The sequence below is a fragment of the Salvia hispanica genome, chromosome 4, assembly GCF_023119035.1.
Source record: "Salvia hispanica cultivar TCC Black 2014 chromosome 4, UniMelb_Shisp_WGS_1.0, whole genome shotgun sequence".
Taxonomy (NCBI): domain Eukaryota; kingdom Viridiplantae; phylum Streptophyta; class Magnoliopsida; order Lamiales; family Lamiaceae; genus Salvia; species Salvia hispanica.
Genome location: NC_062968.1, coordinates 42,784,912 through 42,797,797, shown reverse-complemented (window position 1 = coordinate 42,797,797; position 12,886 = coordinate 42,784,912). Strand labels below are relative to the sequence as shown.

General features: G+C 35.1%; 1 protein-coding gene across 1 annotated transcript; it reads right to left on the bottom strand.

The window, feature by feature from the left end:
- Positions 1-10,389: 10,389 nt before the first annotated feature.
- Positions 10,390-11,010, bottom strand: LOC125221121 (collagen alpha-1(III) chain-like). Its single transcript, XM_048123245.1, has one exon. The coding sequence runs from the start codon at positions 11,008-11,010 to the stop codon at positions 10,390-10,392; it is 621 nt and encodes a 206-aa protein (XP_047979202.1).
- Between the last annotated feature and the right edge of the window lie 1,876 nt (positions 11,011-12,886).

The window sequence follows — 12,886 nt, the reverse complement described above, 5'->3', positions numbered from 1 at the left end:
AAAACCTGCACTTTATCAGGAATGAGCATATTTTTGTATTTATTCAAAATATGCGCTTCAATACTAAACGGATATTATTGTTATATACTCCTTTTGTCCACAAGGTGTACACTTTTTTTTTTCTTTTTAGTCCGTTTAACAAGCGTATGTATTTTAATTTCTAATTTTAGAAACTCTTTTATCTCTAATGAGATAAGATTCATTCTCTACTAACAATTCTTCAATTACTTTTTCTTTCTGTCTCTCTCGTACTATACCAATTATGCATTAAAATCCGTATCCAACAAAAAATACATACTCTTATTAGACCGAGGAAATAAATGCTAAACACACCGCGTGCCAATCTAGCAAGTTCTTTAGAGCGAGATGCATTATCTTTCCATTGCTTCAGCAAATCAAGTTAAACATTTTCATCCATCAAAGCTTCCTCAAAACAACATAAATATTACTACTCCCTCCGACTTGACTAAAATTACACAATTGTTTAATTGCTATGAGATATAAAAGTTGCTGGTCAATGTTTTTAATTTGAAAAGAAAAAAATTAGTGTGAATATTAAATAGTGATTGAAAAAATAAAATGATTGGGTACATCATTTAAAGAGAGTTATTTAAAAATAGAATTTGTGTTATTTTATTAGTGACGAACTAAAAAAGAGAGTACAACTATTTTGCATGAGAAGTAAAAGAGAGAGTACACCGAATTAAATTTATACATTTATTACTTATTGACTATATTTAGATAGGTGTAAAAAATATTTCATGTGGAGTATTATATCCTTTGCATGAGACGGTCCTATACGAAGGAATTATTTTGCTAGCCTTTCATGGAGGCTATATACATTTATTATCCACGGACTTCTTCCGTCCATCATTAGAAGTCCTAATTTATTATTTTTCTCCATTTATTATTAAGAGTTTCGATTCATTTTTACTATAAATGGTAGGTACACCTCATTTTTTACTAATTCATTCCACTTACATTCTATTATAAAATTAATATATAAAAATGAGTCTCTCATTCCACTATCTTTTCTTACTTATTTTCATTTATATTTTTTAAAACTCATGACGAACTCAATTGGGACTTGTAACGAGAGAATATAAAGAACAATCACCATTCCAAAGATTGACTATAAAAACATATTTTTGAAATAAATGTCCATGACCGCCGTACAACGTTTGGGGAGTTCATTGTGAAATATTAACAGAAAGTGAGGTACTTAGGGTATCCATAATGGTGGCCCTCTTGAACATGCCCAAGCCACCATTTCTTGGGCATGCCCAACAAACTTGGCCTTGCCCATGAAAACTTGACCACCACAATGGTGGCTCTTCGGGCCACCATTTTTTTTTATATTTCAACAATTAAAATTATTTTCATACATTTTTGTTATATTTTAATATTACTAGAATAAAAATTATATGCTTATAATAATTAAAAATGCATACTTGCATTTTGTAGACTTTGAAAATGGTAGAGATTGAAATTTTAGGGTTTAGAATTGAGAAAGATAAAAAAATGGGATGAATATAGTATTTATAAATACAATTTTTGAAATATAAAAAAAAAAAAAAAAATCTGACCAAGAGCCGCGGCTCTCGGCCCTTGCAGTGGCGGGCCGAGCCGCGTGCCCAGGAGCCTCGGCCTGGCCGAGAGCTCGGCCATCGCTTGTTCACCCCCCCAGGCCGCGTCCTCCTCTCGGCTCAGTAGTGGGGGATCGCGCCCTACCCAAGCCCGGGCCAAGGGCCGCGGCCCTCCCACTATGGACACTCTTAGTGGATTCTTTAGTCAAATAATGAGGTAATGCGTGACGCAGGTTTATGATGGTGACTTCTATGCTTTTCCCTTCTTTCTAGATAAGGAAAAAGAAACTTCCGCAACAAAACCTTAAAATTTTGACCACAATGCGTAACCAAAAAGTAGAATAAAATGAAATCAATAACAAGCATTATTTTGAATAGAGGAAAAGCATGTGATACTTGCCCTCAATCAGTTCGGTAATCAATCTAGAACACTATGCATCATACAAAATTGAATTATTTATGAATAAAGTACGAATTTGATTTTAAACATACAGTCAAAATATAGTTCATAATATTCACTTTTTAAAAATAGAATCCTAAATAAATAAAACCGTCGTCAGATCGGTCCTTTTTTACAATTCCATAAAAAATTATCGGTCAACAGGCGATTAGTGACATTTTAACTAAATTAGTCAAAATTTCAGTAATCGTTCGTTGACCGTATTTTGACGAACTGTCAAAAGAGTACCGATCCGATGACGATTTCATTTGTTTAGGACTAGATATTCAAAAGTGGAAGATCTAGTCCAACTTCATTTTTCGTCCATATATATCAAAATAGTACTTTACTCATTATTTACTATAATCCATCGTTCCATCGACTAAGCCACTTAGTGGCGGGGAGAGGAGGGCGGTCGCCCCTCCGTGCGACTAATTTTTCCTTATTGGGACTGAAAATTACCATGTCCACCTCTCCGTTTGCCTCCGACGCGTCCCAACAACGAAAAAATAGCCATGTCCGCACTAAATTAAGCTAATACTATATATTCCGCCCCTCTATTTCTCGGATCTTGGATCCGCACAAGCCACTACGGTGCCCATGGACCGGATCTAAGCCACTAAACTTTGTGGACATTTTCAATACCAAGATATTTAAATATTACTCTACAAAAGAGGATTGGAACAAAAAGGTAATGAAAACCTAGTAAAGGAGATTATTGTTTTTTTAAATATAGAAACTAGGTCATCTGTTTTAGCCTAATCATCCATTTTTCCTGTTCATGATGATCCAATAGTTTTAGTGATTTTTAGTAGGACTACTTAATTACTGAAATGGTTATTTATAAGGTCGATTAGTGTTTAGCCAATAACCATTGTAGTCGGGTATGGGCCCTGATAAACACAGAATTACAAGCTTAGGACCTAGATTTGGGTCAATTTTATTACAACACATGTGAATATATATTGCGTATATTTTGATTTATTGGCTTGTTTTTGAGTAATGCTATAAAAAATGAGTAAACGCATAAAAAGGCCCTAACTTTTGCTTGTACATCAATGACCCCTAACAAAAAAATTCCATCATAAGGTCTAACAAAATATAAAATCACAAACCGCATATTTTGCCATTTTTGGACGAAAGTGCCCAAATGACTTGAAAGGCAATTTTATCTCGTTATCCCTCAAACCTGCGAACTCTGACACCTACTCTGTGACTTCAAGCTGGTGTGTAATTAGAGATGTCAAAAATCATACAGTATTTATAGTAAATTTTCTATCTAATAAGAGAAGTTCTTTTAATCAATTTCTCTCTGTTTTTGTGTTTTACATTTGATGCAACATTGGATTTATGTCTGTTAAATCACAATACGTATTTTACCTGTATACACCACCCATTAGTGTATATACTTAAAAATAAATCGTACTTTCACCAACAAAATTTGGACGTCCTCACGTCCACCCACTAATCTTGATTAGCCTTATCCATTTTATTATAATGCTCGTAATTATTCACCATAATAATCATATCAACATAAAGTAATGGTATAGATATTAGAATAATTATGCGTTAGCATACATTACCCAGCCATTAAGATTTACAAGGTGGAGCTCTAATTATGCCATTGACAATGGCAATAGCATTTCTCTTTTTTAGGACCTACAAATGCATAATATATTGATAAAGATTGTATTGATTGTAACTCAACGCTCCCCATATTTATACTACTGTACTTGTTTTGACGCTACTTATTATCAATAAATATAATTAGATGGAGTAAGACATATTCATCATAATACCAAATACTATATACTCCGATGTTTTAAAAATCGGATCGCCCGTGAACCGGAAGCTAGATTCATGGTTCAACCGGTCCAACCGGTTTAATCCCCTTGTCGAACCGTTATACTATTATAAATGTATATATATAATTAAATAATATACCAAATATTTTTAGTATATCCCAAAAACATTACAGCTCCACCTATAAAAGTTTAGTGAATGATAGAATTTTATTAATTATTTTATTAATAAATATGATTAAATATATAAATTATACTACTAGTAAGTTATTGTAAATAAAATATTTTAATAGTTTATGTATAAAAATAAATAAGATCATAGTATTATTTTCAAAAATTAATGCAGCAAAATAATATTATACATAAAGATATATTAATAAACATGAATTAAAAATATATATTGAGTAAATAGTATATAATCAAATAGTTGTACACTTTAAGTATAGTTAATCACATAATTATAATATACGTATTATACAAATAATAATAAAAACAAGCAGTTAGTGATACATAAATAAAGTGGATGATAATTAAATATCACTACTAATTACTTTGCTATTTAACCGAATTATTAGTTTATATAGATAAAATATTTCGTGTTTAATATATAAAACTAACTTATGCTCATATATCTATCAAGAAGTTTTTGTGGTGTAGTGGTAGAATTGTTGGTAAGTTTACCATGAGGTCTTGAGTTCGACACCTATCAAGGCTGAAATTTTAAAATTAAATTTTGAAAAGCATTTAAACTGGTTTTCGGTTCCCGTCCGGCTGCGGTTTTCGGTTCATGGCGGTTGAACATGTCACTGGTTCTATAGGGCAAACCGAGATCGGACCACCTACCGGTTTCGGCCGAACCGTCGATCCGATCCGATTTTTAAAAATTGATATACTCCATATAACTACTCGTTCAGTAGGGTCGCTTACTTTATGATACTAATACTATTTTTCATCTTTTTATTGACATGAATTTTAATAATTCAATTAACATAACTAGTGGAAAAGTTATTTGTGAGTGGAATAAAGATGCCACTTAATTCTTAAACTATGGTAGGTATATAGTTCAATTAAAATTTGTAAATTGAAAAAAAAAAAAGGTTTAAAAGTATGGAAAATCTTTTGTGGTGAGACTAGATTATTATGACAAGAGCATAATAAATATAAATAGGTATACAAATCTAGATTAAGTAATTAATCAATTGATGTAATAATAATTTTTTATTGTCTACCCATGTCAGAAAATTTCTTTTCCAACGTACCTATATATATTTATAAAATGCCCATGATGATATTTCAGCACACGGAAGCCTATATCTTCTATCACACCCCAAATGTGATGCAACAAGATAAAAGTGAAATTCCTTTTAGTAGGTTCGAATAATAGTTAATGGATAATTTAATATACATAATTATAAAATTGGATTGGTTATTTTTAATGTGGCACGAAACGAAAGGTGAAGCGTGGGCTAGAGGGGTGAAAAGAGGTTGGGGTTGGGGTGCGGCTTTGGCGCTGGTGGAAGGGGCCCACACCTGAATGTTTGCTTTATGGGAAACGATGCGTTGCCTTATTTTGCGGAAAAGGGGAGAAGACATGACATTTCAGTCACTCATTGGTAGGGTGTCAGGTGCATGCAGACTATCTGCAGAGGCGGCATCAGTAAATAGGCAAGAAAATGTCTTTTTAGGGCCCACGGTGTTATCACCCGAAAAACCTGTTTGTGATTGTAAATCCCTCCGTCCGTTCTTGAGCCGTTTCCCTTTGGATTGCCTAAGTTAGTTGAGTCATTTTATTTTGGTAAAATAAAACATTTAATTTCCCTACTTTATTTCTTTCTTTACTCTTCTCTTTTTTTTAAATCAAAAACACATTTCTTAAATCCCCCAAAAGAAATCCCAAATAACATGGGACGGGGGAGTATTTTGTTAGACCCTTTGGTAGGATTTTTTTTATTAGGGATCACCGGTGTTACAAAACCGAAAAGTTAGGGCCTTTAATGCATATTCTAAAAATATAGAAAAAGTACAAAATGACGAAACTAAAGTTTAGACTCATGGAGCAATTCATCCTCGACCAAAGTCAACATCGCCGAGAGCGGGGCCGTTCAAATGCACCGAGCCGCCTCTACCCAACGTCCGCAGTCTATTCGAGAGTGCCATGAGTAGTGGGCAACTCGACACCATGCCGTAGTCCGCCGAGATTCTACGGCAAAATGTGAACCCTAATCGAGAATGAGTCTCTAAGTATACAAACACTCTCCATAATGTATAATCGAAGAGGTCTAGAATTCAAGATCTAGTCTTATAAATCACATTTATATTTCATCTTTCTCTTTTATCCATCATCCATCATCCATCCCGAAGGCAACAGAAGACCGAGAACTTTAGGATCAACATTTAGATTTTTTCTAGTTATGCTTTCATGTCTAGTACTTTAATCATGATTTGTGCCATTTTGTTTTTGGCAGCTAAAATGCATGAATTCTATGGATTGAAAGTAACTCTTTAGGTTTATATAAATTTCAGATTTTGATATCTAAGACTTCATTTAACTTTGTTCAATTTTATACGATAATGCTTCGGATTTTTTGACAAACAATGAATGCGTGATTTATGTATGTGAGGGGAAATTTAGTGATGATCCACATATTAGATCAAGTAATTGATACGCAAAAAATTTTTAATTGTTTTTAGGCCATTATTTGGTCCGTTTTGAGTGTCAAAATTGCATTACATGTCCATCATTTGATATTTTAACTATTTTGGTATTTTGACGTGTTTTGTGAGAAATGTGCAAAATAGAGCCTAAAAAGATAGTTAAAAGTCAAAGTTTGAAATCTGGAGCATTGAGCCGGCCCGTTCGTTGGACCGTACTGGCATGGCCCATCGACAGATTATTCTGCATGAGCCCGTCTTGAAATTCTTGCATGAAAGAGGAACAGGTCCGCTGCTCGTAGTAGTCCGAGAGCTCAGAAAGAATTCGCACACGCAGGAAGTTGCCCAAATGCATTTGGAATCGGACGGCGCATGATTATACCTAATTTCTCTCCAAGACTTTCCTAACATGGAGTTAGTGAAAACAACATTCAGATTTAGATCATAGACAATAATTTTTTAAGTATGTTCAATACTTTTAGCTAGAGTGTAAAATTGATACATCGTTCTCAATAGCTTATGAACTTGAATATAGAATCAATACAATAGTGATTCATCTGAATGTTGTTTGGAGCAATCTTCTTTATCTCTTGAGTTTCTCTATTTTCTTACTTTAGTTTTTAAATTTAGTTTATAAATCTTGTCAAACCTTGTTAAATAATCATACGTCTCCTTGTGGTTCAGACACTCTTTACTACAACTAAATCAGTACTCTTGCAAAGGTTGTAATTTTAGAGCTTTTTGATATACTTATGTTTTATTAGTTCGCTGATATAAAAGCTCGAAAATTTACATCACTAACACATCCCTAAAATTCTACGATTTAGATCATAGACAAATAATCTAAACGAGATAGTTTGTAGTGAAAACAACATTCAGATGAATCACTATTGTATTGATTCTATATTCAAGTTCATAAGCTATTGAGACGATGTATCAATTTTACACTCTAGCTAAAAGTATTGAACATACTTAAAGAATTATAGTACTAGTGCTAGCTGAACACATAGCCAAAAGTACCTACTCATTAGACTATTATTCCGCTGGAAGCGCAATAAATACTAGACTAACTTCTCAAAACCGACAAATATTATGGTTAGCTGAACACTTAACACATAACATCTTCTCATCAAACTAAACTCACGCGGAAGCATAGTAAGTAGTAATTCAACTTCGAAGACTAATTTACACAAAATTTCACATGCATTTTTTACTAAACAAGGTAACATTCACAAGTTTATCATGTATGCTATCATCCAATTTCAAGTTGAAGAGACATTAGAAAGAGACAAATAATATACTACATTAGATCATAAAAACATAACATATATAAAATACAAACCATTGACGAAAACCAAAGCGAATGATTAAATATAAAATCTCTACAATCAATTCATCCTACTGGTGTTAGGAGCAATGAAGACAAACTAGCCCCACATGCTAAAGAAGAAAAACCATAAGATTAATGGTGTTCTCCGGTGGTCGTGGTAGTCCGTTCCGAGATGATGAAGATTGGATGCGGATCCTCCTCCCTTCTTCCCCTCTTTTCTCTCGATTTCCCTCAAAGCGTAGCCTAAAACGGTCGTAATTTGTGATTGTAATTAGTTAGCAATTGATCACCCCTTAGATGGTATATAGAAATATGAGGGGGAGTGATCAATTGCTAACTAATTAACGATCACAAATTAAGATAAAATCTTAGCCATTAGATTAGGAAATAATGCCACATGGATTATATTTTAAATTAAAAAAATTATTTAAATAAATTTAAAAGGTATTAATGTCAATTCTTACCCATCAAAATCATCTCAAAACTTTAAATTTACATAACTCACTCGATTTAAATTATTTTTCACAAAAAATTTATCAAATTAAAGATAATTTTGTAAGATTTCAACGAGATTTCAATTGCATATGTTTCGACGATGTTCGTGTGATGAAATTTGATAAATTATATTTCAATTTTCGTACATGTTGATAAGCAAATTTGATCAATAAATACAAAAAATCTCAATATAGTGTATGCAAAATCTCAATATAGTGTAGGTAAAATATCATAAACGTATTGATATTTTCTTGTACTTGTGTTGATATTCTCATGTCATATTGTTGATATTTGTAATACACTATGTTGATATAAAAACACCATGAAAATTATCGTATGATAACATAATGCCGATATTATCCTTATGTCGATATTTTATCTACTATTTAGAGCATCCACAATGGCAATAGGCATGTTAGAGTTTGTATACTGAAATCACGTTTCGAGTGATTGAATCTAAAACTCTTATTTTATTTTCCAAGAAATAAAACATATTATTTTTGTCATAATGTTGTTATGTTTTACATTTAATGGATGTTAATTGCATGTTTTAACGTATAAGTTAATTTAAAAAGGTCTAAGTCTTTGTTTTAGTAGCCGGTTGTGGGGGGGCGTCCACTTTAAGGTAACAGGGTCCCTAAACAAAGAAAAGAAGAATTTCACAACTTGAGGAATTAGACTATCCTGAAAAGGTTGCAATGTCTCCCATATTTCAAGCCTCGAAATAAGATGACATTGGGGGGTAGCGAACGGACTAACAAAGCCTTAGAAATCTCAAGGGCGGGGTCTTATAAATATTTGTTTCTTAATCAATGGGGTTAGCTTTGAGCATCTTTTTGATTATGCATTACTTTGACTTATCAAATGGTGGGGGTTTTGAAACCCAATAATCCGATATAGGGGTAGTGGTGATTAATATCGGGTCTAGGATTCTATTATTTAATCGTCGGGGGAGTCTCGTTTGATAATGTCCTCAAGGGGGCCAAACAAGGTTTTATTATTCAACCATATTTGGAGTTTGATTACCTAGAATAATAAATAAGTGTTTCATCTAAGTCCATTTTAAATTTAATAAGAAGTTAATTAATTAAGAAAGGGACTTAATTAATTAATGGACTTTTTTTATCTTAAGCGGGGAAAAAAAGTTAAAAGGAAACTCGTTACTTAAAATTTTCGGTTTTGGGAGGGGAGAGTTCAATATTATTTTAGGGGCCCCAAATTTCCCAATTAAGCTTATTTTAAAATTTGGGGGTTCAATTTAATTAGTAAAAAAAAATGGAGGGCCCCTATAAAAAACCTTTAATAGATCCTGCGGGCCCAAAGGTTTATAAATAGGAGAATAAAGGAGACAAATCAAAAGTTTTACTCTAATTTTCCCCCCCCTCCTAAGAGGAGTTCGTTTTTTTTTCCAAAAAAGGATTTCTTGCTTTTTTTATTTAACCCTGTTTTCGGGAGATCCCCCCCGATATGGGGCGGTTTGGGAAACCCGGGAAAAGATCTATGGTCAGTATTAAAGCGTCACGTGGAGAAATTGCTAGCCATCTTTAATTCTTTGGAGAATTAATTAGGTATTATTTCCCGTGAAAAAATGTTTTAGGTTTCAATATTCTTAAAACATGATTAATTCAAGTTATGAGAGATACGTGAGTGCGAATAGATTTTTCAAAAAATAAATTAGATCGATTATTATGTGGTTTATTTGTGCGATTAATAATTGTCAAATTATGTTAATGTCGCACCTTCTTCACCGGTTCCCTTTAAGGCCCCATAAAGGAGCCCAAAAACCCCGCCCTATCAACCTAAAATTTCGTCGATCATCGGACAAGCATTTTACAAGCAAAAGCTAGCCACATCAAACAAAATTTAAAAAACAACTAAAAATTTACGGTTAAACCAAAAAACGGAATTAAATTTCCCTTTAAAAAATTCATTTAAATTTTTTTTAAATAAAAAAAATACATTAACTAAAAAAAACATAAAAAAAAACCGGGCTTCCCCCCGGGCCCCGCCCCACTCTTTCCCACGGGCCCCCAAATCCGCCTGGGCCTGCGCGATCCCCAACCCCGGGGGGCATCCAAAACACCACTATTCCGAGCTTTGAGGAAGAAACCTCTTCTCCACGGGCGGGCCTCCTCCATTCAGTAGATCTTGTGCATCTTTAATCGTTTGGGGCCCCGTAGCAAGCGGGTGGGCGCTGTGGGCGGGGGATGGGGGTGGACCCCCGGGCCCCCACCCCTTCTGGCCCCGTTTTTTGAAACCCGGCGATGGGGCAGAACGATGGGGGGGGAGGGAACTCCGAACACCCTCGGGGAGGGGGGGGGGGCCCCGGCCGCCCTGTCCACGGATGTTCCCCCCGCCCCAACCCACATCGACACCGGGAACTTCTCGGAATCCATGGGCCCCGATGCGGTTCCGGTAGGTGAATTCCTTAACCCCGGGCACGAGGTTCCTCATTCCTCCTTTCCCGGGGCCCCGGGTCTTCTGCGGAGGCGTTGGTGCAAACCCCGAAAAGGGGAGCCCGGGCCCCCCTTTTCCCCCCCCCCCCGGCACCCCCCCCGGTTTGCCGTTCCTGGGGAAACCCTTTGCTTGAATTTTACCCCACATGTTGCGATCCTCTTTTGTTCGTACGGGATCATCGCAAAGGGCAAAAAACTCCCCGACGGCGCGTTCATCATCGCCCCTTTCCCTCCGTCCGGGCGCCGCCATCGCCGGTCGCGACTGCCAACCACTTTTTTGCCCTTCTTTTTTTGGGTGCCCCCCCATCCCCGCCCCAACCCCGATCCTGGGAGTGGCATCGACGATTGATTGTTAAAACTCCTCTAAGGAGAAAGTTTTTCTTTTGGGATGAGTTCCTGGGGGGCGGGTGGGAAAGCCATAAAAAATCAAAGGGGGGGGGATAGACTTTTCCCCGGGGCCCTTCACACGGGCTGCCCCCGCCGCCACCGGATCATCGTCCTGGGGGAAGCATTCACTTGGGTTCATACCCCCCTAGGCATCTCGAGGCCCTATAAGGCTGCCATCCGACATTGTTAAGGGGCGTTGTTCCCCCCATTGGCCCCCATCCCCCACGGGGCCGGAGTTTGAACCCCCTCGTCGGTAGACTCGGGGTTTTCCTTTGGGTTGTTTTCGTCAAAAAATTAAAAAAGCTGAAAACAATGGTGCAATGAAAATGCGTGAAAATCGCGAAAAATACAAAATTTAATTAAAAAAAAAAAAAATCTTGCCGACCCTTGCGTCCATTCTCCCGGGGTGCGGCCCGGTTCCAAGGCGGCCCCGGGAAAAGGGGCCTAACCCGGGCCCCCCGCCATTGTGGATGCTCATTGAAATTTGTGAGCTTTAATCTCACCCACCTTTTTTAAAACCCAAAAGGGTGTAGATTTACTTTTTTTGGTTTAAGGGGGAAAGATAAAGGGGAAGATGTATGAGTTTTTGGTTTTCTCAAAAAAATACATTAGATAATACATTAAATATTACTTTTGCCCGAAAATTTTATCTATTTTTTTTTTTCCCTCACAAAAAATTTGTATTTACTTTACTTTTTTTGGAGAGACCCAATTACTAACTTATTTTCTTTTATTTTTTTTTTTAAAATTAATAATAAAAAAATAAATTCCCCAAATTTCCCCTTTTTTCAATTTATATTCTTTTTTAAAAGCTAAACCGCGGGGCAAAATGATGCCAAAATTTTTGAGGAAAAAGATTTAGGGAAAAAGAAAATGAAAATCTATGGAAAGGTAATGAAATATTTCTTTTTTCCCATTTCTTTTTCTTCGTTCTTAAATTACTTTGATCAACAATTTTAAAAATTAAAAAAAAGTTGGTTAAAAAATTGAGAATTAAAAAACCCCTTTATTTATAGGTTTTTTAATAAAAGGATAATTAGAAAAAATTTGGGGGCCCCTTCTTTTAAAAAAAATGAAGTTTCTTAATGGGGGGGGAAAATAAAAAAGATACTTAAAGGAAGGGGGGGGGAAGTTTTTATAGATTTCCATTTGGGGAAAAATCCTATTGAAGATACCCACTTTTCCAATAAAATGGCCCTTCTTAAAATGGGAAAAACCTTTTCTTTTTATTCCCCCTCTTCTTTTTTCTTCCAAAAAAAATAAATTTATTTCCGGGGGATTTTTCAAAAGGGGAATATTTAATAAATATTTTATTTTATTATTATTTTTAATAAGTAAATTTCATATTCTATTAACTCTATCTATTCGTAATTATTACTCGTATAAAATTAAGACTTATATTTTACACTATTTTTTCATCCAATTTTCTTACGAATTCAAATCTTTTCTTAAAACTAACAGCAATTAATACGAGATAAGTTGCAGTTGCCTTGAATTTATTTCTCATATTCAATCAATAGTGCTATTCACATCGAAGGTGGGAAAGTAAAAAAAAAAGTTAAAAACTTGAAAACAGTAAAGATCGAAAAAATAGAAGAGAAACGCAATCATCTCAGATTTGGGGTTCAGTCTCGCTTTCTCTCACAATTGAGGTATGGAAATTGATTCTTAAGCAAAATACGTAGTCAAACAGGTTTCAAATCAAGGACTATTAGCGTCTGTTGCGCTGTTGATTTACC